At 35.6% G+C, this 27,993-nt stretch overlaps 2 protein-coding genes across 2 annotated transcripts; one reads left to right on the forward strand and one right to left on the reverse strand.

Annotated features, from left to right (window-relative positions):
- Positions 1-55: 55 nt before the first annotated feature.
- LOC143909590 (uncharacterized) lies at positions 56-23,636 on the forward strand. The gene is made up of 17 exons (XM_077427643.1): positions 56-258; positions 880-1,301; positions 1,391-1,587; positions 3,046-3,127; positions 4,892-5,072; positions 5,147-5,317; positions 5,397-5,575; positions 12,146-12,250; positions 12,566-12,622; positions 12,702-12,787; positions 15,040-16,553; positions 16,622-16,794; positions 20,220-20,303; positions 20,376-20,526; positions 20,616-20,727; positions 20,803-20,914; positions 22,712-23,636. Exons 2-17 carry the CDS (start codon positions 888-890, stop codon positions 22,808-22,810), a joined length of 3,717 nt encoding a protein of 1,238 aa, XP_077283769.1. The 5' UTR covers positions 56-258; positions 880-887; the 3' UTR covers positions 22,811-23,636.
- Positions 23,581-27,984, reverse strand: LOC143909095 (transmembrane protease serine 9-like). The gene is made up of 12 exons (XM_077426996.1): positions 27,786-27,984; positions 27,442-27,715; positions 27,270-27,368; positions 27,059-27,198; positions 26,926-26,976; positions 26,743-26,847; positions 25,561-25,737; positions 25,209-25,482; positions 24,197-24,295; positions 23,982-24,121; positions 23,851-23,901; positions 23,581-23,782 (listed from the first exon to the last, which is right to left on the reverse strand). Exons 1-12 carry the CDS (start codon positions 27,960-27,962, stop codon positions 23,660-23,662), a joined length of 1,710 nt encoding a protein of 569 aa, XP_077283122.1. The 5' UTR covers positions 27,963-27,984; the 3' UTR covers positions 23,581-23,659.
- Positions 27,985-27,993: the final 9 nt, after the last annotated feature.

Genomic DNA, 27,993 nt, shown 5'->3' on the forward strand with positions numbered 1-27,993 from the left:
ACGACGCGAAATCCGTTGACAGAGCCACGAGAGAGAGCGAGACGGAGCGAGAGGCGTTTACGTGAGAGAGAGCGAGAAAGCGATAAGGGGCTCTTTGACACCAGACGCAGCTTCTGGTAGTGCGGTCGTGGTGGTGTGCGCTCGCTCTCGTGTCCCTGAGACTGCGCCCCCGCACTGCCGAGCCCCCCGACAGAGACTTCGCCCCCACACAGCCAACCTGCACGCCATACAGAGCACACCTACATTTTAAAACCTCAAGTATGTACATTTTCCCAACCATCAGCCTGCTTCAAACTTTCCCACAACATGCACTCCTGAAATGGTCAAAATGCAACATATCATCACATCACCAGTCCCCGTTTATTACCGACAGTTAAAGTAAACTGCAGAATGTTTCAATGTGCCAACATACAACAGAAATAATGTTATAACTGTTAAATATATTCAATATGTACATATGTAGTTGACTTATGAATTAGAGATACATATACCAATTACACAGTACGCTCTAATAAATTATAATGCTCTGAATAAAATAAATTTGCAATAAAACATATGACATCGGTTTCCGATTATTTATTTTGTTTAAATGAAATGTGTTAATATTTTATAAATATCTACTCCAATATACATAGATAAGTATCAATAGCTGTTGTCATTCGTTTATAATTTCTAATTTTATTGATGTAAATGGATTCTAGATTCAAAGATGGAATATACATAGATAAGTATCAGTAGCTGTTGTCATTCGTTTATAATTTCTCATTTTGTTGATGTAAATGGATTCTAGATTCAAAGATGGAATATACATAGATAAGTATCAATAGCTGTTGTCATTCGTTTATAATTTCTCATTTTATTGATGTAAATGGATTCCAGATTCAAAGATGGACGACGAAACGATTGAAGATCCTGCAGATTCGCCGATATTGAAAACCGAACGGAGGAGTGGAGCCCGAGAAATGCTGTCGCTGATTAAATCTGCAAAAGAGTCGAAAATCATAAAGGAGTTCACCGAGATTCCGAATCAGAAGAGACGGTCCCGACGCGACTTGACGAAGATACCTAAAAAAAAACGACGCACTAGTACAAAGGAATATTTTACAAAGCAAAAGGTCAACGCAGAGAAAAGATCTTCGTCTGTTTGTAGAATGAGCACTGAAGTCGGACCGAAGCCTGATAAAAAATCTTTTTATCTTCCGGTCCAAACGTCTCCAGTCAACGCTGAATCAAAGCCGTTGGAAAAAAGCAAGCGTCGATCTTCATGCCCCGAAATCAACCTTGATAATGGCAGTAAAAATGTAAATCTCAATATTTTGGTGAATTAATATGAAATATTTTAGTATAATAGGTAAGCAAGACTAATAAAGTATTTCATTTTTACTTTTAGGACGGTATGCAGTCATTTATTTTAATCACAAAGAATTCAAAGGGACAAAGTATAGATCCCTTTTGTTGGCGTTGTCACAAAAGTCGAACGCATATCAACTGCTCAATATGTCCAAAAGCATTTCATATACGATGTTTGCCTAATAAGCTGCCTGATTTATCAGAATGGACATGCATTGAATGCGCAGAGCTGAATAGGTATTTTTTTTGTTATTCAACATTCATGAATTATGTACAGGAATAAATCACAGGTCACAAACCTAGGCTATAAAAATGTACAATGTATCAGAAAAGCAGAAGAACTTACTATGTAGATGTATATTAACCCTTTGAGTGCTGACGTCTTTTCTGTTGAAAGACCGCCACGCTGAAAATTTCACCTACGTTTTCAATTAGAATTATTTAGAAATACAATAGAAAGCAGGTATAAAAATTGTAACTAATCCAAACAAACCCTAGATAACTACCGCTGAAGATTTCCAGTTTTGTAAAGGTGTGTTTGTGTTTAAATTCTCTAATATATCTTGCAACAATATAAAATAAACAAACGAAGTCTATTAATGAATGTGTTTTTCCAAAACTAGTTCCATATTCTTCATTGTTGTTAAAATGTAATGCTCACAATCTAAATGCCAAACCACAATATAAAATACTACTGCAGCTAGGCATTTTCATCGAGAAATTCTGCTATGGTTATAAATTCAGAAATTTCAGTGTAAACCAGTCTTTATGAACATTGACACGGATTAAATGACCCATGTTCAATGCTACCTGGAAAGGCTTAGTGGGTAGTATTCTTGTTTATTTTGTACATCCTTAAAATACAACGCTTAACGGTGTTTTTCAGGCCCATGGACTTGTTGGCAAAACGCCGATTGGCGTTGGTCAGCATTCAAAGGGTTATCCAGTGGCGGCTCGTCCATATGGGCTGCGGGGCTGCAGCCTCTCAGTGTAGTACATATGCATGCTATTTTTGTTTTCATTTGATCATCAGTATGGTCAACGAGCTACTACAGCCTGATTAATCTCTGCAGCTCCCCCCCACTATGAATTCTCACGTGCCGCTACTGATATTAACCAAAAAAAAAAATGAAAACGTGATCAGTGATCGATTCTGAGTTCGAATCAATCAAAATCTCAAGTTAAAATTTTCGCATGATCACTAAACTTCGTCTATTGTTACTACATACATAGATAAAGTTAAAAATTTGAAATAGCCCTTATAAAATAATAATATATGTAAATATAGAACAGTACAAAATTAGACCAAGATATGTCCTATTGGGGTCCATTATCCCTTGTGCTGGAGTATATGGAATTGATGCCACCCGTGCCAATCATAACAATGTCTGCTGGGTCTTGTTTGTTCTCAAATTCTATCTGATCTGGCAAAATCAAGCCTGATCTGCTGTTTAGATCGTCACATTATTTATGTATTTTGTCTTCAATAATGGTTCAATCAGGCGGCCTGCAGGCCGAAAATTCGGGTCACGAATGATTCCATCCTATGATTGCTGATTATACTGTTTCCGCAACTACACCATGAGTGGTATAATTCCACATTATCTTATGGTTTTCATGTATTTTTACTTATGTATAAACACATACATACATATGTGTTTACTTTATAAATATGTTTTTGTTTATACATTTCAGAACTACAATTTGTCCATTGGTACTTTCTCAACTAAGTGAATTATTACAATATGCAATGAATCGAATGAAGGCCATTCTAGGGGTAATTTACTTTAAAATATTCACATTTTTAATTTGTTATACAAGTTTCGATTAAAAATAAGAAAAATAGGGAGATATACTGGAATTCCTTGATTCATCTTTGGTTCGCAGACGATATAGTTTTAATAGCTCGCGATCCAGCTGACCTACTTAATAGACTAACACAGCTGGACAGGGAAAGTAGGATTAAAAATTAACGTAGATAATATCAAACTAATGTTCAATAGTTATTGCATGCCTGATAGCATTTTATTAGATGATAAAATTGTAGAAGTAGTAAATAATTATTTATATTTGGTTCAAATAATAGACATCCGGTATTAAAGAAGAAGAAATAAAGAGACGTATGAAATTAGGATTGAGTGTATTTGGACGAATGAATGTTGTTTTTAAATCAAAAATGCCAGTCTGCCTGAAGAAAAAGATCTTCGATTAATGCGTTTTGCCAGTTTTGACTGAAAGTCCAATGCACTCAAAGAAGTTTGGAACGCTGTATGCTTGGCATAATAAGGAAAGACAGGAAGCGGAACATGTGGTTGAGAAATATGACGAAAGAAGTGCTAGAATGGTACCCGAGAGAATGCAAAATGGTAAAAGGAAGACAGCAGGGAAGATGGGTAGACGAATTATTTACTGAATTAACTCTCAAATTTACAACATTCAAAAATTTTACCTTATGATATTTTGTCTTTCAAAAAACCAATAGCAGTAATAGAACTAAGAGTAGTAATAGGACTTTCTAGAATATCTGAGAGCATTTTGAATGACATTTTTTCATTATGACGACACTGAATGTGTCATTTCGTCATTTTAATATACGCGCACTACCACTATGAACGTTTTTTTTTTTTACAAAATTTTTTAACACAAATTTTGTATGAGTTTGGGTATTTTAATTGTTATTTCACATCAGTGTGTACTTTTAAAACACATTACATAATATAAAATCGTTAATTTATTAAGTTTAGAAACGATAAAAATTGGGAAATAAACAATGCAAGTTACACCAAAATGTCAGCTGGTTTTTTTTTTGCTTCCAGATCTATAAATAAGTTGCTTTAAGTTTTTCTCCGAAATCGTTAAATCTTTTAACACAAACTACATACATAATTGGCGTAACATTTCTGTTGTGTTTCGCCAACTGCTCAAAAGTCGCATTTGCTTACCCTCTCTCTGTACATATGAAATGCAAAATGTTAAAAATTATTATTTATTATGTTTTATTGCATTACGGCATTGCGGGCGTTATTAAATTAGTATAAATGACAGGTGTTCTCAACCGTATCGAATATTTACTTATTAACATTTTGTCGCGGGTACATTTTGGCAGTGCACTAATTTTCGGGTACATTTTGTCGTTGAACCTTTTGGACTTGTACCAATTATCGTGTAACCCCTCCAGATGCTCTATAAAAGAATAGTCTCGAAAATTCTCGGTTTGGAGAATATTCTCCAAAAGATTATTACCGAGAATTTTACAACACTATTAACATATACGAGCTGGTATATTTGAAAGTGGTTGAAGTCCAATTTTCAGTTGCAAAAACACTTTCAGTTTGACTTAATTCACAAATTGTTATCATTACTTTTAATTCGATTTGTCCAGAATCTCGGAAAAGCAGAATAAACAAACCACCAGTATTTTAAATAGATATTTCTCGAAATGAAGGGAAGTGGACTTGCGCCACTTACAAATATAATGGCTCATGTGCCTAATGCATTCATATATTTAAGTCACATTTAAATATCAATTTTCAATCACTAGGCAGAGCCATTTATGAACTCAGTTGATTCTAAAGAATTCCCGGAATACTATCAGTACATAGTAAAACCAATGTATTTAGAAAAGTTACAAGAAAACATCAATGAGAGACGTTATATTTCTACAAACGCATTCGAAACTGATTGCCAATGGATTGTTCATAACAGCATTATATTCAACTCCGGTAAGTTTGGGTTTTCTGTCTTACTTTGTTTTTATTATTGTCATATTAATCTTTGTGTTATATTTGATTCGCAGCTCATTCTAAATTGACAACAACTGCGAAAGCTATTTTAAAAGCATGTAAAGACGAAATGAAGGAAATCGAAGTTTGTCCTCAGTGTTATCGAAATGCCAATACGGTACCGGAAAAATGGTTTACCGAAGTTTGTGATCCTCCTCATATTTTACTGTGGGCAAAATTAAAAGGTCTTTATCTTTGATATTCTATATGTTGTTATACTCAGATAAGTTTTGTCAAATAAGTTATCTTTCATAAAATGTGCAGGTTTTCCATATTGGCCAGCCAAAGGTATGGCTCTGAGCGGCACAAGCATGGTTGATGTGCGATTTTTTGGAGATCACAATAAAGCCTGGGTTCCGTCTAAAGATTGCTTCTTATATAGCTTAAAAAATCCCAACAAAAACGTTAAAATAAAACAAAATGATTTAAAGAAGGCAGTAGAGGTATCTAAAATTCAATTATTTATTTAATCATTTGCTATTTTAATAAATTCTTAAGGTCCCAAGTTCTGTGAGTGATGTTCGTCGGTGCATGCCTTGTGCCTCCGTGTGTGCCTTGTGTCTCAATGCGCCTGTTGTTCCGCAAATTATGGAACGCATGCTTGTCAGTGCGCGCTTTGTATTCTAATTTGAACGGACCATAAAATACCATATTCTGGTCATTAGTAAAGAAGACCCCTAATATAGGCACCAAAAAAATGTTGCAGTCGATTGTGTATTATTTTTATCATACCAACGGTCTTTTTGAATGATTTGTTAGGTTGTAGAACTGGTGGGTCCCAAATTTTAAATAAAAATTTTGTATTTTCGCATTTTTTGGCTAACCTTGATTTAATGAGCTGATTTGATATCAGTGATGCTATCAGCAGCATTGTTGCGCTTCACTATTAACAATTCTGTGATCGGCCACACAAATTGTGGCAAGTGGCAAAATCCAAAAAATAAGTACATAAATATGTATGTACTTATATAAGCTAAAAACCCATACATTTTTTATGGGTGACCGTGAAAAAGTCGAAAAATATTCGTTTATCATGCATACATATGAAAAATGGTTAGTATATGTATATCAGTGGCGTGTGGTAAAACTCTCTCCCCCCGTCGTATATCTTCACTTAATTTGCGCGAGCAGGATACAACAGGAACAAGAGGAACAGGTTTTTCCTCCCGTATCCTGCGCGCGCACATTAAACGAGGCTGTATGACAAAAAGAGAGATAATTTCACCGCATGCCACTGATATATATTATATATATATATATGTACATATTACCGTTTACCATGCACCCTTTTTTTTGATCTTTCGATCTTTGCCTTCCAATATTTGCTTTTTCGACCTTTTCACTTTCGGTCCCATGAGGTAGACCCATATTTTTTATATATATATAAGGTCTTAAAAAGAGGTTTGTCAGGGGAAAGAGGATGTATGATAACTAAGGGGCGGCGGTCGGTTTCTATTTGGACAAAACAAATAGGTTCACTATTGCTAATTTTTATTGTCAATCTCTTTTTTTTTGCTCTAGCTTTGTAGGAAAATAGTCAATTAGTCTCTGGCTCTTTCCTGGCAAATGGAAACGCCACTGCCGAACTGTAATGATTAGTCACCGGAGCCTGAGGGGGCCATGTATTGTTCAAAGGTTGTAAATGCATTGTTAAAGGTTTGCCGAACAATGGATAGCACTGTGACTATCCTACCTCTAGTAATGATAACCTTATCTGAATTCAGTTTCACTGATCGTGGTGGAAAAGATTGAAAGAAAACGCCAGAAGCGACCAACCCACGACTTAATCTATTTTTTTGAGGAATGTAAATAGTGTTGCGAGACGTGAAGGGGAATTTCTAATGTCAGAGTGAAAGGGGTCTACGTGACGATCCGGAATGTTAAATTACCGAATACGCAAATATCGGAAGGCAAAGATCGAAAATCGAAAGATCAAAAAAAAAGGGTGCATGGTAAACGGTACATACTCACTTAATTTGCGCGAGCAGGATACAACAGGAACAAGAGGAACAGGCGTTTCCTCCCGTATCCTGCGCGCGCACATTAAACAAGGCTGTATGACAAAAAGAGAGATAATTTCACCGCATGCCACTGATATATATTATATATATGTATGTGCGCGCGCAGAATACGGGAGGAAAAGCCTGTTCCTCTTGTTCCTGTTGTATCCTGCTCGCGCAAATTAAGTGAGTATGTACCGTTTACCATGCACCCTTTTTCTCGATCTTTCGACTTATGATCTTTCGATTTTCGATCTTTGCCTTCCGATATTTGCGTTTTCGGTAATTTAACATTCCGGCTCGTCACGGAGACCGGAGTGAAAGACGCAGTGAGCAGGGTTACCAGGCGTCTGGATTTCGATGGGAATGTTCCGAATTAGTAACTAATTCTGCGTAGTCTGGGTCTGGGTCACTGCACGGAAAGTCGAAAGAAAGAAATCCCCCCCCTCATACCCCCCCGTCCGTAATGTCATACGAATACGTACGAGTGTGAAGAGTATATCTGAATATGTGTGCGTTAGAACGAGACAAAAACAATGCTATTTACAATTCTGAATACATATTTTTAAAAATCTGAATTGTTTCGTGTTTTGCTTGAAATTGCGAGTCGTTTATAGATAGACACGATATCGAAGAGATATTAAACATTATAGTATCAGTGGGTATATCACGCCAATCAGTAGGTATATAGTTTTTCGGGTCTTCATCAGTTTGTGCCGTAGATCTTGACATATCGTACTGACAGATAGGTACTCGCGTGTAATCTACATAATAAAATATCTCTGCAATATTTTATAAACATATGTAATTAGATTTTAATTAAATATGTAATTAGACAGCCACCGATGCAGTCTAATTCCTGATTTGCAAAGATTATTTTTTAATTGAACTAAAGAAAGTATGCAGTACGTACACAGTGTATATGTGTGAGATGACAGATACGAGTCCTATTGTCCATTCGTTGAAGGATGACAGGTAAAACGCATATGCTATCCTTTTCACCCCATTTCGACCAATGGCATTTCGCGCGTTCTGTGCTTTATTGTCTGCTAGTGGTCGAGAGGCGGTGAGAGATAGCATGTACGTTTTTCCCAATTCTCTTCGTAGAGCGGGCCAAGTATAGAAAAAGTAATCGTATAAATTCGTACATGGCGATCTCCCACACGAAAAATCGCGATATAGCCGGCACTCGAATTCTCGTCAGCGTGATGACTCTCGGTGGGTGGAATTTCGAGTGCCTGATATTCCGTGCTCGGGATTTTTGTGACGTGTGCGAAATTGTCACCAAACTCCTAGAAGCTACTAATAACTAGTCACCGGGGCCTGAGGGGGCCGTGTATTGTTCAAAGGTTGTAAATGCATTTTTAAAGGTTTGCCGAACAGTGGATAGCACTGTGACTATCCTACCTCTACTAATAACATCTTACATTTTTTCCGTTCCCCACTTAAATGCAAAAGCAGAAAGAATTTCTAGTTAACTAACGATGACTTGACGGAATATGGCGAGATTCAAAAGACTGAAAATGTACGAGCGGATAGTATTTAAAAAAAAAATGAAAGATTTACGTGATATATTTTTAATGGTTTTTTCAATATTTTGTAATAAACAAATTGTTTTGATGATAAAATTCCGATATGCGAGCTTCGAATGAAGCATGGAACAATCCGCCCATTGTTTATACGGGTCTACGTGACGAGACAGAATGTTAAATTACAGAAAACACAAATATAGGAAGGCAAAAATCGAAAATCGAAAGATCTTAAGTCGAAAGATCAAAAAAAATTGGTGCATGGTAAACGGTACATACTCACTTAATTTGCGCGAGCAGGATACAACAGGAACAAGAGACACAGGCTTTTCCTCCCGTATTAATGTGCGCGCGCAGAATACGGGAGGAAAAGCCTGTGTGTTCTGTGTGTTTTCTGTAATTTAACATTCTGTCTCGCCATGGAGACCGTGTTTATACATATCGGGTATTTGTACCCAGTGAGATCATCGGTCGATGAGTCATGAGATTTTATTGGCATACAGCCTGCTCATACACCGAGGCCTTATTTTATCAGGCGATCAGTGTTGATCATCCAGTGGTCGACGAATACCAATCGCCTAATCTCCACGTTAAAGTACATACATAGTACCAAAGACAAGGGTATATGAGAGCGTTCTCGATACACGTTTGAGCGCTAACGCAAGGAAGCACACACATTTTAGATTTTTAGCATAAAATCACTTCCGATTGTCAGATTTTGTTCATAATTTTCAAATTATATTTTGGGGAGACGATCCAGGCGTTTCCCGAAAAGATTGTTGGAATATCCGAGGTCGTTCGTTGCGAGTCATCTATTATTTGAAGTGTAAACTTCGTTAGCGACGAGTGAATAGAAAAATGAAAAATGGATTCTGCACTATTAATTCACGTTTCCAATATCGGCTCACTCGATTTTTCTACATCTACAACTCGGAAGCTTATACTTCTATCAAGCGTGACTCACTCACGCACACTCCGTTGAAACTTCTAGGCGAAAATCGAAATTGCTTCACATGTGAAATGTGATGCGTGAAACGCCATTTTGTATAAAGCATTTTTATTTTAAAATGGCGTCATATTTAAAGTTTTTATTTAATTTTACAACATAAAACACGTGCTATTTTAACATCTTGTAGTCGTCGAAGGCGAATATTTTAAGTCTAAGCTTAGCACGCGATCGACGTATGACTATGAGTTATGAGTCTTAAACGACGCTTTTTAATAATTAATTATTCGGATACGATACAGTTGGTACCAGATCTCTTTTGCGTCGTCCGAATTGCAAACGATAGACTTCTTATCGCAGTTTTTTGCGATAAGAAGTCTATCGTTTGCAATTCGCTTACGCAATCGAAAGGTTACTCGTCATCTGATGTGCAATCTATAATTCGAGAAGACGAGAATTGCGTTTAAAGCTGCCATCCAGTTTATCTGTCGTTCAGTCTGTCTGGTGATTGTCGAGCGCTTGCACCAAACCCGTATCAAATGTACCTACGCGAGTTTGCGATGTTGTCATTGTTTTGCAGTATAATGGTCGCAACAAAAAAAAAGAGGGCAACACTCGCTTGTCTTTTTTTACATACCTCTTTTTATTTTACTTCTTCTGGCGTTATTTCGTAGGGATTGGCGTTACCGCATGTCTCGGAAGTCGCAACTTCTATCATGTCAGTTGAACTTTCTCACTATTTTTGACTAATTGATTAATTTTTCATAATATCAATATTACTAAAATCGTATTTTGCGTAGTTGCTACCGCGCGCTGTCAATAGGGATGTCATTTGGGGGCTCAGAGGGGGGCATTCGCCCCACCCTAAATGTGACCAGGCAAGGAACATGCATTTCATTAGAAATACTATGAATCTTAATCAAATTGATTATTCGTTACTGAAGCCGTAGGCCCTAAATATACGCACTTGCAATTTTCGATCGCGCGATCTTTTTCTTGCGCGACAGAAACCATCAACGACAAAAATTCCCAAGTGCGTATAGGGCCAACAGAAACTACAACAAGTTTAAACATGTCAATCAGGACCTTAAATGAAACATAGCATAGGCTTGTAATAAAACAATCACAAACAAACTAGCAAACTTTTGCCCCCACCCTCCCCCTTTTTTTTCATTTAGTGGAGGAGAAAATCTCCAAAAGGACTCCCTCTAGTACGTACTAGAGGGAAGTGTCAGATTTTTACTGCCTAAAAAACCCTACCCCGGCGGAATAAACACTCTACGGTGTATTGCTTCCGCGAGGGTTTATTCAGAACCATGCCGGCTCTTCCTGTTTTTACGGATTTCCTCTGTTTGGTATTCTAATTAGAAAAGTAATCAGTACGATTAAAGTAACAGATTAAATACATAAATCAATAAGGGAACAGCGATATAAAAGTAGAGATTAGGTGGTTGATTAATATTCAGTGGCGGCTCGTGCATAGGAACTGCGGCGCTGCAGCACCCCCAGAAAAAATACAAAAAAATCACATTTGTATACATTTACAATTTGTGAATATAATTTAAATAAGAATGATTAGATATTTGACATAATCATTATTAATGAATATGTCAAATATATCTAAATACAAGTTGTAAATGCGATTTTTTTGTAATTTTTCTGGGGGTGCTGTAGCGCCGCAGTTCCTATGCACAAGCCAAATGGACAAGTTTGTAGATTAAAATGTGAGTTCTTGATAAGTGTGAGTAATATGATATGATGCTTTGTGGTAAATGGTAGTAGTAGGATAAATATGATTTGATATGACATATTTATCTGCGATAGCTGGGAAAAGTTCAGATAAAATGAACAAATTCTAATTAATGTCAATTGCCCTCACCCCTCCCTGGAAAAAAGTTGAAATTACGTCACTGATTGGCAAGGGTTGGGCTATATCTCCATCACGTTACTCGTTTTGTCAAAAGTTCTAAATACTACATACATATTTTCGTCAAAAATTCCATTGAAAATGGCCTTGTCAGACAATGAAGGAATTTTTGAGTTGTATGTATGTACATATATTTATGGTTCTTATAATAATACCTTTCAATGGGGTGTGTATCTTAATCTCGAATGTGAAGATCTCAAAAATGTAAATCGGCTAATACAGTGGCAACTTTCCTTTCATGTTTATTAGTGACTAAAACATTCCTGCGTAGTATTAAATCGATGAGTATATTTTCGAAATTTTTGACTTTTACTTTTTTATCTGCTGTTTTTCCGTCTTGATTCATCGTGCATATTTATTTACCCGTTGTCGAATGACCGACAACATTTCCTCACATTTGCCTTGTTCTTTATACCTTCTCTGTACACTCAACTATCAATCGATATGGTTAATGACATGCTACTAAAAATATTGTCATAGACATTTAAGAGCTAAAAGCTGATCAGGATGCTTTCCAAAGCGCGTTATGTTAATTTATGTCAACGATCACTCACAGAACACAAAAAAAAAAAATCTTCGACAATTTAATTTACTTGCTTTTTCCATTTCAGGAAATAAATTTATGTTTAAAAAATATCATAAAAAAATTCGGCACCATCAAATTGGCCCCAGATAAAACACTTTATAATCCGAAAGAGGATCAATTATCCAAAATGGTTTGTTGAATTATTTTTACTCCTTTGTATTTAAAATGGATTAGATTTTTCAATTTTATATTAATGTCGAATGCAGTTAAAAAAATCTAAATTATGAAATTTCTAATTATTTTCGTGGTCTGGAACAACATTACTTGGTAGCAGTTTTCAGATTTTATAATGAAAATGATCTAGAAAAAAACTATATACATTATATGTATGTATTTGTAATTTTGTAACAATAATTAATATAACTAATATCTAACTTAAATCAAATGTACATTATTAATTTTTAATATTGTGAAATAATTTACAAGTTGATTATATTAATCGCAGATACCGAGCATAGTTAAGAAGTCAAGAAAAACGAAACGGACTTCGTCCATGGAAGAAGTAATTAATATTATTTGAATTTTTTTCTTTTTCAGTTTCCTATATTTGTATACTACCATTCAGCTATTTATTCTTTCAGATGATGAAAAAAGTCAACACAAGTGAAATGCAACCAAAGGTTGTATTGTTAAATACAGCTAAAAATAAAAATAACCTAGAAGATCTGTAAGTGTGATAGATACTAAATATGTATATAGACTAGCATAATCTGGCCGATTTTTAAAATTTTTCGTCTGCTTGAACAGGGGTTTCTATATATATGTATGTTATAGTTGAAGTGTATTTTCAGTTGTAATATATTTTGACTAGTTTTAATATATTCCGTCTAACCCACGTAAGTTGATTTCTATGGCGAATTACATTCCAACTGGTCAAAATATATTATAACTGAAAATATAGTTCGACTATAAGTTTAGATGGAGAGTTGGAGTTTTCGTAAAAACGTCACTCGACTAGTAAATTGAGTTGGAAAGTCACATTTTTGAGTTATAATACAGTACTAATTTCCTTTATTCGTAATACCTAGCAAATATTAACGTATTATTAAATTCCAAAGCAATAAAGAAACTCAATTGTTATTTTACAATTGGTGCACATTGTTGACAATTTACTAGTTGAATTGTATTCGAACACGAATGTTCTAAAACGCCAGATGGAATATATTACAACTGAAAATACACTTTGACTGTAAAGCGGGCTCTTCACTCGCACCGTGCGCCGCCGCGAACACCGTTTGTGTGAGTCGAAATGTAAGTGTGTGCGTTTCGCGCGTTCGAGTTCGCGCCTCGCAGCGTCCCCCATGTTTTGTTCCGCGACGAAGGGACGCGTCACGACGACGAAACGAAACGCACACACTCACATTTCGACTCACACACACGGTGAAAACGTGATTCCTTCGTCGCCGAGCTGTCGAATACCGGTTTGCGACGATCCCCGTTTTTGGTGGAGAACTTTGTGCGAAGTCCAGTGGCGTAGCTACCATTTCGCAGAATGATGCAAACCATCACGGCCCACGCTCGATTTGTAACAATTTCACCGTATGCCACTGTTATACACTTGCGTATAAGCTAAGTAGGCGTGTCAATAACAAATCAGGTGTGGAGCTGCTCGAGTAAGAAAACATTACAGAAACGAAATTTTACTTTAAAGATTAGACGAAACCACTTTGGTGTTGAATCGTACATATGAGATTGTTAGTAAATTACAAAATTCATACGAAGAAATAAAATCAGGAGCGAACAAACTGGCCAGGAAGTGGGGAGAAATTTTTGCATCAGGTCCCAAAATTTCTAGCTACGCCACTGGCGCTAAGGGGTTAGTAAAAATTAGTAAAAAGATGTCGCCACACTCATTGAGTTGCGGCGCGATTTTCACGGGCGAGTGAAGAGCCCGTTTAATATACGGCAAACAGATTATTGTACAAATTGCGATCGTGCGCATGCAATCGTTACTACAAAAATCGCGAATACGGAATATCTAGCACTCCAGTTTTTGTTAGTACAATATTTCGCGTGGGCAGCTTTCGATTGATGGAGTTTTTGGGCCCCAGATGTTCCGTGATCGAGATTTTAATGACATGCGCAAAATCGCTTTTTGTGGAATTATCACCAAACCGTAACATACATCGATACAAAAATGTTGTGATCATTGATAGATATTTAGACTATGTATGTATTAGTACCTCTTAACCCTTCGAGTGCTGACGTCTTTTCTGTTGAAAGCCCGCCACGTTGAAATTTTCCGCCAACATTTCCAACTAGAATTATTTTGAAATCCAATAGAAAGCAGGTATAAAAATTGTAGCTAATCCAACCAAAGCCTAGATCACTACCCTAGATAACTACTACTGAGGATTTCGAGGTTTGTAAAGGTGTGTTCTATCGTGCAACAATATAAAATAAGCAAAAGAAGACTATTATTCATTGTTGTTAAAATGTAATGCTCACAATCCAAATGCCAAGCCACAATCTAAAATACTCAGCAGCTATAATAATAAACGTTGACAAATGAATGATATGGATTACACGACCCATGTTCAATGCATTTTTTTTTCAATGCTACCTGGAAAGCCTTAGCGGGTAGTATTCTTGTTTACTTTGTGCATGCTCAAAATACAACGCCTATCGGTGTTTTTCAGGCCCATGGACTTGTTGGAAAAACGCCGATCGGCGTAGGTCATCATTCAAAGGGTTAAAAGTATTTAAAAAAACGTTGAAATATAATTTTTTAATAGTCAATGTTTACCTTGTAAAATATGTTTTTCACTTGCTTAACATTTTTGTTTACATGTAGTTTATCCCTAATACCAAGCAGACAAAGAATTTATAAATTCCGAGTTTCAGTCAAATGCGTCTTAGCTTTTACCATATTTGTACTTTTATTTTGTATAAACTTATTTATTCCCATATTTTTAACAGAAAATCAATCAACTCTGATTTGGATAGTAGTATTGAGCTAAATTCATCAAATATTGATTCAACTGTAGATGAATATAAAGAGATAACTCTCATAGATGTTTCAGAAAATCAGATTGATAATAGTGACACAATTGATTTTAACAAAAATAAAAGAAAGTCGTGTGAAGAGGATTTTGAAATTCCAACAAAATTAAGTAAAACCATTCACGCATGCGAAATGAATGGCAAAAGCAACAGACAGGAAGTCAATTCTGACTCTGATAAAATTATGATGGAATATATGGCAGCGTTGAAAATATACAAAAAAGAAATTAGCCAAGAGATTTCTTCAAAAAAGACCTCCATGGATATAGTTTTGTCTAAAAACGATTTAGTGCCTTTGAATGGCTCCAGACAAAGCAATGACAGTGTAGGCGATGAGCAGACTTTAAAGGATGACAGTATTGTTTTAGATAACCTTGCAGAAACAATACCGATAGATACTTCGTTAATAACAGAAATTTATCCCGATGATACGGAAATGAAGACGGCTGGTAAAAATGACATTTTAGAGGAAAATATTTCCAGTTGTAATACATTTTTGGACAATACCTTATTTAATGATACCCCGGAGACCATTGCCTTTTCTCCTAATGAAAACTTAACTTCAGAATGTAATGAACTTCCCGAATTCGGAGAAATAAGCATTGACTGTATTGGGCCTGAATTTAAAGCAATACACTCTGATTATTTTGAATCATCTCCTGAATGCGATGACGTAGACGTTGAAAAAATATATTCTAAATGTGATATAATCCAGACTGAGGTTATTACACCCAAAATAATAACATGCAATGCTTCATTTCCTATAAAAATTCCAGATGAATTTGTAAAATCAAAGCAAAATAAATCTAGAAATTTATACGCCAAATCAACGCCACAGATGCAAAAATCACAAAAATCAAATTTAAATGCACCGAAGAATTGTTTTACAAAAGTTGGAACAGATTTCATCTCACCGTCTAATGATAAGCCACAAATCCTTAATGTTGAGATAATTGGCAAATCTCTGAAAGGAAACCCATGGCCTAAAAACCCCAAGAAATATCAAAGTCTTGCTGAGATTCGGGGTAAGAATCTGAAGAGAGTATCGGCTCTGGCAACTTGTCAACCAATGGATATCAATACACCATTAAACACGGAGTTAGCGGAATCAATGGATAAACATTCAAGCCCTCCACCGTCGTCTGAGAATCCTAATTCAGACGCTAAAACAAAATCCATAACTGACAAAATTATCAGTGTAGACAGCGCTAATAATAATAAAACATTAACAACGAATGTGCGACCCAATTTTAATCAGGGTCAGGTACTTGCGGATAAAATAATCAGTGCCAAAAATGTTGCAAATGGGTCAAAGCTCCTATCTCGTTTAACAGCTCCTTTAATTAAAAAAAATGCGATTCGAAAAGTAGTTAAAAGGAAAATAATACCTCACAATATAATAACCAATAATACACAAGAATCGAATAAAGGTAAATTTATACTTTTTGTCATATATTTTGATATTATTATAGATATTAAAAATGTGTTTTTGTTTTAGAAACAATGACTTCAATTCCCGTTAGTACTGCGATAGTTAATGATCATATGCCACCTTCAACACCAACAGAAAATTGTTCCATATTATTCAATGTCAGAAGTTTAGATGATAGATTTAATATATTTTCTAAACCAGCATCTACTTCGACTTCTGTAGCTGCAAATGTCATGCAGGTAAGATATTTTGTTTAAAATATATCATTTAACCCTTCATCAATGAAGCAGGCCTTGCGAGTGACCTCGTTTTTACGTTTTTACGCCTGTGTGTGTTGCACACATTTGTACATATGGTAGGCGCGGCCCTCCCAGTAAGACAAAAGTTATTAAAAAGTGATATTGAGTAATATGAACAAAATATTGAGTAATATAAACGAAAGTATCAAGAATATACATACACTAGTACATAAATAATTTAAAAGATTAAAATAAAACAATGAAATATTGTTTTTTTAAAATACTACATAATACTAATTTTGATCAAAATCCGATCAACTCTTAGTACATAAAAAAAATACAAATCGTGTAGTCTTAATATTTTTGACTGTTCTAAGTGGAAAAAATCCTACTTCCGGTTTATTTAACTTGTTGATTTTTTTTTATTTGATACAATAATTATACTGGAATTTTTTTGTGCAAAGCACTTATTTAAAGAGTCGAAAAGAATAGTAGAAGAAAAGGCGAACGAGATTAAACTGACGGAACTTTACTAAATTTTATGTATTACTTGGTATTAAGCTTCTAAATATGAAATTTCACTTAAATATAATGATAGGTCTTAGAGTCTTTATACTAAAAAAAAGGTGTTTATACTCAAAAAACCTCGAAACACTAAAGGTCTGAACGCACTATGCGTCAGTCGACTGCTACGACACGACACGGCAATGTTGATACAAAAGGCAACTCTGTCGCGTGACGCGTAGTGCGCGATGTCTCATACAATTTCATACAAACAATATTTGGTCGCGTACTGACGTTTCGTGTCGTATCGGTCGACTGACGCATAGTGCATTCAGACCTTAAAGCAGGCTTTGGAAACTTACATATGACTCATTCGACAGTTTCAAGTGACCCGTTTGAGTTAGTCAGTTAAAGGTCTGACCGCACTATGCGTCTGCGACACGAACGGCAGCGTGCGGCCAAATATTGTTTGTATGAAATTGTATGAGATATAACGCACTACGCGTCACGCGACAGAGTTGCCTTTTGTATCAACTTTGCCGTGTTGTGTCGTGCTGCAGCAGTCGACTGCCGTATAGTGCGGTCAGACCTTAAGGCTTGAAATTTACGTCATATCGATAAGCGTTTCAGTAACTGATTCTAAGTTTCAGTGTGATGGGATTAACGTTCAAATTAACTCCAGAATACAAAGACACATTTTTTTTAACCATGAAATGTATGCAGTGATCGATTCTGATTTTGAATTTGTCAAAATCTTGAGTTTGAATTTTCGCACGAACACCAAATTTCTTCTATTGTTACTACTTACTTAGATAAAGTAAAAATATTTAAAAATTTCTGCATTAAAAAATACTAGTTAAGGATGGTAGTGGTAAGTCATACTGGTGACCATTCGTTTGTATATTCTCGTTGATCGATGGATCAATGCGTAACAGCTATATTTTCGTCAGTAGGGGATTGTTATTGCTTTTGTCGCCATTGGTGCGTGTCGGCTGTGAACCGGTTTGTCTGAGTTTCTTAAATATTTTGTTGCACACGCTTATTGAAAAGTAAGGGCGCAGGCTGATCATATGGATTAACATTGGCATGAGACACGCCCACTTACAGCTGAAGTCAACCTAGGCATGCCGTGCCATACGATTCTGTGTAAGGGGCCGCTAAGAAATATTGTCAATTTGTCCGCAAACATATTTCTATGTACAAAATGCCCAACTTATGGTAAGAACATATTGAATGGAATGGAACGACACGCCTTGGTAGACTCTAGCTCTGAGAGGCGTCTCTTAATGTCTGTGTTAATGCGTACGATCTTATTATATTTTGTCAAATGCAATTTTGGAATCATATCGCCAAAAGTAAACAAAAACAACAATATTTTGAGTCCTACATACTATAAGTATTCCATCAGATGTTGGTGTCTGAGGGCGCAGACACAGAGTATTATACGTCACGTGTTTTTTTTTAGATTTATTTATTTTTACATATATATACCAGGATGGCCTAGCAGGTAAACCTCAATTCGCCTTCCTAGACAATTAATTACAAACATTGCAGCATTTTTTATTACATAAATCGCTGTATTTCGAGAGGCTGAAGAACACTAAATTAATAATGAATTAATCCATAAACATCTATGGATTTGTACATACATTTTTACATATTGTACATAAATAAAATTCAGACATTTGTGACAGAATGATTTTTGCTAATTTTGATGAAGGAACCGTTTCAACAATGAAATCAGATAAATTTGCCTCGGATATTATGACTTGGAGTCACAAATATCCAAGTCTGACCAGCAGCATTAAAGATTAGCACGGGATCGAACCCGGTAACCTCCCAGTGCTTAGCATAAACGTAACTACCGAGCCATACTGCACATGTAAAAAAAAAAAAACGCTAGCCAAAACTCACCCTCTGGAGGGTTTTCGGTAATATATTTAAATTGTATTGACATAGGTTTAAAAGTGATTCCTATATTTGAAGAGACGTAGGAGAAACTTGTTGAAATAATAATATAGTACGAATTAACAATGACATAAGACACACCCATTCCCAGCTGAAGTCTACCTAGGCATGCAGTGCCGTACGATTCTGTGTAGCTGCGCTTATAAGCAACGAGTTCAATAGTTCACGTGTTTACGCAAAGTTTTAGAAACTCTGACATTGCTGTGTCAACCATTTCTCGTAACGACCTCGCACTTGCCCTTTGGGTTTGTTCTTGAACATAGGCATTTGTCGTAATTTTTGATTATAAAAACAGTTAAAAGTGTGTTATAAAACTAAAACTTTTCATGTTAACGTATAAAGGTCTGTTCACACCTATCCAGCACGACCCGTATCCTGCAGGTGTCATGCAAGTGCGGATAGCATTCTTTGATACATTATATGGACGTATTCATACTCCATTCGCATTTACGCATTCATGCGCGTCCATATAGAATGTACCAAATAATACTATCCGCACTTGCATGACACCTGCAGGATACGGGTCGTGCTGGTAGGTATGAACAGACCTTAAAACGGTTAATGGTATAAATATATTGGTACTTATTGGTTATACGGAGGCATCTGACACCTAGAGGTCATTCATGTAACTGACATGCATTCGTATGGGTTAGTGCATGTACTCGATGCTTGGATGCGCCCGCATAACCAAGAAGTACCAATATATTGAACCCATTTTGTGTTTAAAAGGCTGTTTTTGATAAAAAAAATCCACCAAGGTCGCACACAACCCCCGTTAGCATCATTCGCAACTTCCTGTACTTGGTGAATTATTTTTTGTTTATATACTGATAGTATTGAGTACCAGGACAAAAGAATGATGAAAAAACACGTATTTGCGCCATTTTATTTCACTGCAAATTTCATGCCACCCCTTCCATTTTCAGTTGCTTTATATTGTGTGATTTTTACAGTCGAATTGCCCAGTTTCAACCGATAATATAATACCTGGATGTATGGGACCTTTACATAAACAAATAGCAGACAGTTCCCAAATTGTATGTATAGTATGATTTAAAAAAATTATTCATTATAATATAAACAATAATTGACGTTGCTTTTATTTACAGTTGTTGGAACATTTCAAGTTATTGTTAATGAATACATTGACCAGTGTATCGTCTACCTCTCCAGAAGCTGCCGAGGTCAGGCACAAACTTGAAATTGAAAGGCTTGTAATGCAACATAAAATGGAAATAGGGGAGATACAACTTTGTTCCCGTACGTACTGAATGGAAACAAAATATACCTTTTATTGTATTCATGCGATGATTTAAATAACTTACGGTATGTATGTATGTACGTTGCAGATATCATTTTGGATGAAATGCGCACCACTTTAGATAGAGCGAGAGAAAAGGCTCTCGAGGATTTATCATGTCTTGCTAAGTCACAACTTGAAAGCGTCAAGTCAAAACAGTGGTATGTTGTATAATTGTATGATATATCCATCAATATACGTGTGAAAATCGTTTACAAATTTGAATTTATCCACAGGTGTGCACATTGTAAGAATTTATCGCGTTATTACTGTTGTTGGAATACCTCGTATTGCGACGCATCCTGCCAAAAAATTCATTGGCCATTACACAGTTCTTCTTGTCAAAGAGTGAGTATTTTCTAACCTCAAGTTAATAATAAATTTTGGTACTTATTGGTTAGCCACAACATAGTGTACTGGTAAAGCTATTGCATATCTACTAATTTATCTAATTTACCTGTAAGGCCTTCCTGGTATATATGTAAATAAAATAAAATATCAGTAGACAGGTTGTGGTTTCAACTCCCAGCCAAATACGGTGCTGGCGAGATCTTGTAGTTATTAAAACACGGATCGATCGTCTCTTGTTAGAATTTTCCGATTTCTCTAGCTTAATTGGTGTGACAGATTCTATAAATCGGTATCCTTCCTCTCAGTTTCTCGTAAATTCGAGCTATTAGCATTTCGAATTTGTTGAATCTTATAAAATGCTACCTCCATAATGTATTTCTCGCAAATTTGCTGTGTATATAAAAAAAAAAGTTGATTGTCCATAGATGTCTCAATTGTATTCTATGTCCTGTTATGTTTGTAAAATTGCTAGTAATTTTGTACAAAAATAATCTAACCATACGTGTCGCCTAGGGGTAATTCCTATCCTGTTATGTAAATAAATAAATACCTACACAGTCGCATCTGAGTATCGAGTATATACACTTAACATGATAACACTTCTTGGTGTTGTAGTTTTAGTTTTAGTAAAGTGACAGTATAATTCAGTATTATAAAACATCGTGGTACGGCTCGTCAACACATATAGAGCTTTTTTGCTAAGTTTATATGACGGTATATAATACAAAACCAAGATCCACTTGAAGAGATTCTCTCTGCGATAAGACATTACTAGCCTCCACCAGAACATATGTATTTGAAATTCATAGACATAATATATGTATATGTTTTTTTCTTCCTTGTCTGGTCAATGCTGAGCGTTGTGGTCATTGGTGTCATCTTGGATACGATTGACGATCTGTCTCCACTCCTCTTTGTTCTGTGTCAAGTTCACGGCAGCGTTATAGGACGATCCTGCCAGTTCCTTGATTTGGTCCCACCGTCTCTTGGTAGACCGTCCTCTCGCTCGCCTTCCTTCCAGCGTTCCGGTGACTACCAGCCTCTCCACACTCTCCACATTCTTCCTGGCCATATGGCCAAAGTATGAAAGACTGCTTTTCCCACATATTGTCGAGAGTTTCTGAGACTACTAGCTCTTTGAGTAAAGCGATGTTTGTGCGTCTTATGTTCCATGGTATGCGCAGTATACGTCTCCAGCACCACATTTCGAATGCATCTAGACTGTCCCTTTCTCTTTTTTTCAGGGTCCATGTCTCGACTCCATATAATGCAATGGGGAACACCAGACGGATTTTTTTATTTATTTTTTCAAAATAGAGCGGTTCTTCAATATTTTTACCAGAATGATCATCGTCGTTTTCGCCATTCATATTCATCAGCGAATTTCTGATTGGCATCCTCCTTTCATAGCGTCGACTTCCTCACAGTCTTTTAGAGCGTTGGACTTAATGAGAGTTTCAAATGTGTCAACGAATAGGATTTTTGTTTATCTTTATTATTATATATGTTGGTATGTACATATAATAAAATTATTTGGGAAATGCGTATTTGATTTTTATCGATATTGTTTGATGTAACATCAATCAGTGTTTGCATATTGTCACTTTACTAAATCTATTCGCGACACCTAGAGGCCGTTCATGTAACTGTATTTTGTATGTGTTAGTGTAAATGCCTATACTCGATGGTCAGATGCGCCCGTAAATAACCAATAAGTATCCATATTTTTTATCTTAGAATATTACTTTTTATTATAAACAATATTTTTTAATAATAATCAAATATTGTTCATAGTTGAAGTCAATGCATGGTGCTGACGGAAAAAGACTGGATATTATGCAAGTAATCCCACAATTATCTCCCGCACCAGCAGAAAGGAATAGATATATGTAGTTATGTACATATGTATGTGTAATAAATTGCACCTTTTGGTGTCAGCCAGTGAACTGACGATATTGCCTTGCTAGATATCCAAATTACATACGGATTTGTAATGAGCCATTATAATTATAAGTTTTTGTTGTGAATCGAAGTATATATGATGCATATATATGCTGTAAAAATATCTAAGTAAGGTTTAATTAAGCTATGTAAGTACCGTATAAGGAAAATAATAGTATGTAATTTTCTACATAATATGTAGTCGTATTTTCTACTTTTTACACTAAGAGTTGATTCAAAATTCGAGTTGTGAATTTATTATGAACAGAAAGTTTAAATATTTGTTCTTGTTTGAAATTCTTTTTGGCCATTAACTGTATTTTTTTTGTGAATTTTAATTATTAAAAGATCTGAAACACAAACAATGTATGTAATACCATTAAAGTTCCTTATTATTCACTTAATACGTTTTTCATATAGTTTCAAGTTGATCTGATCGCTTACGAATTAAAAATGTGAATGTTAAACAAATAATGTAAGTTATGGTACATTAAATGAAGCAATATAAATGCTTTGTTCCATTAACGATTTCGGTAAACTATTATTAATACATATTTTAAAAATCCAACGTTTATGTTTTAGTTATATTATTCATGACTTGTTTCGAACGTTTAACAATTTAATTAATAATAACTGGTTTATTATGTATGTATATGATAGTTATGTAAGTTTATGGAAGTCAAAATTATATTATTTTTTATTAAAAAATGACTTTCCTTTTTCATCCACTTTGTATTAATAACATTATGTTTTCGTATTAAAATTTGTTTATTTGACAATACTTTACAAAATTGTTATAATTTATGTTGGGATTTCGATGCCTGTAACGGCGGAAATCCAGAACAAAAAGCTCGTCACTCGAGAGTACACCGGTGGATATCCGACTTCGCATCCTTGAGAACTTCCAAAGGATACAATACCGATCTGTATAAAACAATCACATTAGTAATAGCATACATATTTTGTATAAAAATTCATCATTATACACATACTTGGACTTTTTTCCCATTTAACATCGTCGTCAATGGTCCACCGGAATCACCCTGAAAATTATGAAATTTATATAATACATTGCATACATACATTCTTCATGTTTGAATCAACTATAATCTTGTATGCTTACATTGCAGCTTCCTTTGCCGTTGGCGCCGTCTGTGCAAATGTGACTGGATTGAATGATTCCCAAGTACCTCACGTTACACAAATTATTAGAAATTGCAGGGACGCTGACTTCTCTCAAATTCTCAGAAATTTGGTTGACGTCTAAAATCATAGCGAAAGTTTGAAGTTAAATTTTCATTTGTAGAATAGTATTGGTTGCTTATCAAGTAAATTTACTGTCGGAAGATTTGCCCCATCCGGATACTGTTGTGGAATATCCACTGAAGCTGAGTGCTGCTGCGCTGTACGGAGGAAGTACAACTGGTTGAATGTTCTCTGAAATTTAATACATGATAAATGTTGTATCTGATGAAATATCATCCCATAGGTGTTGGCATATTCAGTTATTAAATAAAAAAAAATCAAGGAAACGCGTCGGTCCTATGTTTGATCCGCACACGGCCGAAATTTTTTTCAAACACCTTTTAAATATATTATATAAAAATTGGTAAAAACTACCTACATATAAACAATAATGTTACTTACACCGCCGAGTAAGTGCAATAAGATTAGGCCGAGTAGCATCCCAGAGACTGTGACCGTTATAATTGGTTTCAAGGATTATCTCTGGACTAAGTGCATGTAGGCTAAACAATGGCGACCGAATTGGCCGCTATTGGTCCCTTCTCAGAAGTGACCGATACCGTGGGACTGAGTATCGTGGGAATACATATCCGGGTACATGCTTAAACAATAGGAAAGTAACCGGACGTCAAAGATGCCCTGAGCGGCCTATCCGTTATAAGGCGGTACTTAGGCGATATCAAGACATTCTGGACGGAGCACTGCCAGTGCGTGTATCTCCTTAATCACCAATAAATGCTGTGACACGACTTTGGCCTTTTACTTGGATCCTCCACCCACCCCTACGCAACAATATAAAACATTAATAGAAAAATTAATTATTTAAATAAATTTTCAATAGATGGCGCTAATTGCTCAGTGACTTAGCGCCGTCTTTTAGCCCAGAGGAAATATTGGCAGCAAACAGTATATATAGAAGTTTTTTCTTTTGTTATTAATTCGTGCGTTTTGTTGGCAGTGTTTTAGCCGTGACGTACATATGTAAGTCGAATCGAAACGACTTTTATAGTACGGCGAGCGCTATCTTACACAGACACACAGAATACCGATATTATATATACATATGTATATGATATGATGATACAAATAATGTCTTAATTCTTACCATTGAGGGGTGCATCTGTAGGTAATTTGATGACAGCGATGTCATTTTGAAGGGTGATGTGGTTCCAGGCGGTATGCACGTATGCTGTTGTTGATTGTATTCTCACACTGTTTTCTTCATCGTAAATGTTGTGAGCTCCGAGTACTACTGTGAATAGGCTGACAGTGTTTCTACCATCGTCGACGCAATGAGCTGCAGTCATAACATAGTTTTTGCTGATGAGGGAGCCTCCGCAGAAGGCTGTGCCAGCTGCCATGGTAAGGAAGATTCCAACCTATATAAATTACGGCTATACAGACCCAAATTTATGTATGTACATATATATAAATAGTTTGTTCAAACTAAGTGGTACCTGGTATGGTTTTGAATGTGGTACACTTTCGACACCTCCGACGATTCTCGCATGTTCAACTGCTTTCAGCACATTTCTGAATCGTTCAGCGCCAGTCGGTCTCATGAATTGGTCGATGACGATTTCTTTGGCTACGGTTGCGGCCACGAGGCACAATAGAATTATGGCTACCTTCATCTTGGACGGTCAAACAAATTGCACCAGTGTCGATTTTTGTATTCACGGTCTTTTATAAAGATGTGGTTCATCTTGATAATGTTATCTGACCTGATTTATGTAAAAAATAAATACAGAACTTTAGACTTTATATTGTCGCTATCATGATTTTGTTGCAGATTGCTATTAATCATGTAATAATTATAGATTTATTAAATGTAATGAATACATAGATGTATTGTGTTATGGCTGAACTATTTATTATAAACTGGAGCAAGATTTTGTTTATATAATATAAATTTTTCAATTTCACAACACAAATAAAGCAAAATCAATATATGAAAAATGACCTAATTTGTATGAATTTATATTTAAACTTGAATGAAGTTACCAAGTTTTTAAAATCACACTTTCACAGTTGGAATCGATTTAATTTTGACAAGTTTACACTCGGTGTGCAATTTTAGACAATTTACATGTGACGGGTTGAAAACCAGACCGGTACAAGTGACATTTTTAAAAAAATCTGGTTTAAGTGCTAAAATAGCATATATGAAATGCTATTATTTTAGCACTTAAACCAGAATTTTTTCAAAATGTCACTTTTACCAGTATGGTTTTCAGCCCGTCATGTATAACATGATTAATTTGATATAACTTAAATAATATACATATTCTAAAATTTAAAGTTTATTGATAAGATCGATCTTTATGTTTTATTTGAATTTATTTTATAAAAAATGATGTTATCTACATATTTGAGTAAAATTTTACAATAGTTTGAGGAACATAGTAAATTTCCAAATTTTTTTAGTAATTATAGTTTGCATATTTTAAACATTATTATAATAATATGTGCCCCAATTTGATCACCTATGTTAGCTTTCATAGAAATGATTATTTCTGCTCTCTATGTACTTGTTCAATTTATTCAACTAATACAAAATAAAATATATTTTTTTGGTTTAAATTTATTTATTTGAGGATTATTTATAAAATTGCAATAATTTATGGTTGGATGACGACTCCAGAAGTGGAGGAGATCCAGTCCAAATAGCTTGTGACTCGGGTGTATACTGGTGGCCATCCAGCTTCACATCCGAGAGCGATTCCGAATGATACAATACCAACCTGAATAGGACAAACACATTAATAATCAGGTACTTATAAGCAAACATATTATGATTCATACTAACATAGGATACTTACTTGAATCTTACGTCCGTTGTAGACTGCAGTCAATGGTCCACCGGAATCACCCTGAATAATAAATCGAGAACATTTAATAACATATAAGAATATATTATATATTTGAATGAGATTGTTAATGTTGTGTGCTTACATTGCAGCTTCCTTTGCCGTTGGAACCATCTACGCATACATGAGTAGACTGAATAACTCCCAGGTATCTTACATTGCATACGGTGTTAGCGATCACATCGGCGGTGACTTCCCTCAAGACTTCCGAAATCTGGTTGACATCTAAAATTTAAATGTTCCTTAAAATTTCTTTTCGTTTCATATTATTGAAAATTTTAATCGAGTTTACATACTGTCAGAAGGTTTGCCCCATCCGGAAACAGTTGCTGAAACTCCGTTGAAGCTGCTTCCTACTGCACTGTATGGAGGAAGTACCGCAGGTTGGATATTGTCTAAAATTCAAATTAAATATAAGCTGTTTTCATAGATATAAATGAAAATAATAATATGTAAAAATATTGTTACCGTTAACAGGTGCGTCTGTTGGCAGTTTGATGAGAGCAATGTCGTTTTGGAGAGTGCTGGGATTCCATCCTGGGTGCATGAATGCAGTTTTGGATTGAATCCTCACGCTGTTGGCTACATCGTAGATGTTATGTGCACCGAGTACTGCTTCGAATTGACTGACGGTGTTCCTGCCATCGTACACGCAGTGAGCTGCAGTCATGACGAAGGATCGGCTGATGAGGGAGCCTCCGCAGAAGGCTGTGCCAGCTTCCATGGTCAGGAATAGTCCAACCTATACAAATTAAAGTTTAAAAAAATCCAAATTTGATTTAATAGAATAGTTTTTTTAGAATTAGTGGTACCTGGAACGGTCTTGAGTGGGGTGCACTCTCAACGCCTCCGACGATTTTTGCATGTTCGACAGCTTTCAGCACATTTCTGAATCTATCGACACCAGTTGGGCTCATGTACCGATCGACGACATAGTCTTTGGCTGCAGCCGCAGCTACGAAGCACAACAGAACCACGATTACCTTCATTTTGGACGACGAAACAAAATGCAACGGTATC

Source organism: Arctopsyche grandis, chromosome 3, assembly GCF_051622035.1.
Source record: "Arctopsyche grandis isolate Sample6627 chromosome 3, ASM5162203v2, whole genome shotgun sequence".
Taxonomy (NCBI): domain Eukaryota; kingdom Metazoa; phylum Arthropoda; class Insecta; order Trichoptera; family Hydropsychidae; genus Arctopsyche; species Arctopsyche grandis.

Excerpts from the sequence above, each read along its gene's own strand:
- LOC143909095 (XM_077426996.1), bottom strand. The coding sequence starts at position 27,962 with ATGAAGGTAATCGTGGTTCTGTTGTGCTTCGTAGCTGCGGCTGCAGCC. Across the intron at positions 27,199-27,269 it reads ATGGGGCAAACCTTCTGACA|ATGTCAACCAGATTTCGGAA; the intron begins GTATGTAAACTC and ends TTTAAATTTTAG. Across the intron at positions 23,902-23,981 it reads ACGGCAAAGGAAGCTGCAAT|GGTGATTCCGGTGGACCATT; the intron begins GTAAGCATACAA and ends CATAATTTTCAG.
- LOC143909590 (XM_077427643.1), top strand. The coding sequence starts at position 888 with ATGGACGACGAAACGATTGAAGATCCTGCAGATTCGCCGATATTGAAA. Across the intron at positions 3,128-4,891 it reads GAATGAAGGCCATTCTAGGG|GCAGAGCCATTTATGAACTC; the intron begins GTAATTTACTTT and ends TTCAATCACTAG. Across the intron at positions 12,788-15,039 it reads AAAAATAACCTAGAAGATCT|AAAATCAATCAACTCTGATT; the intron begins GTAAGTGTGATA and ends TATTTTTAACAG.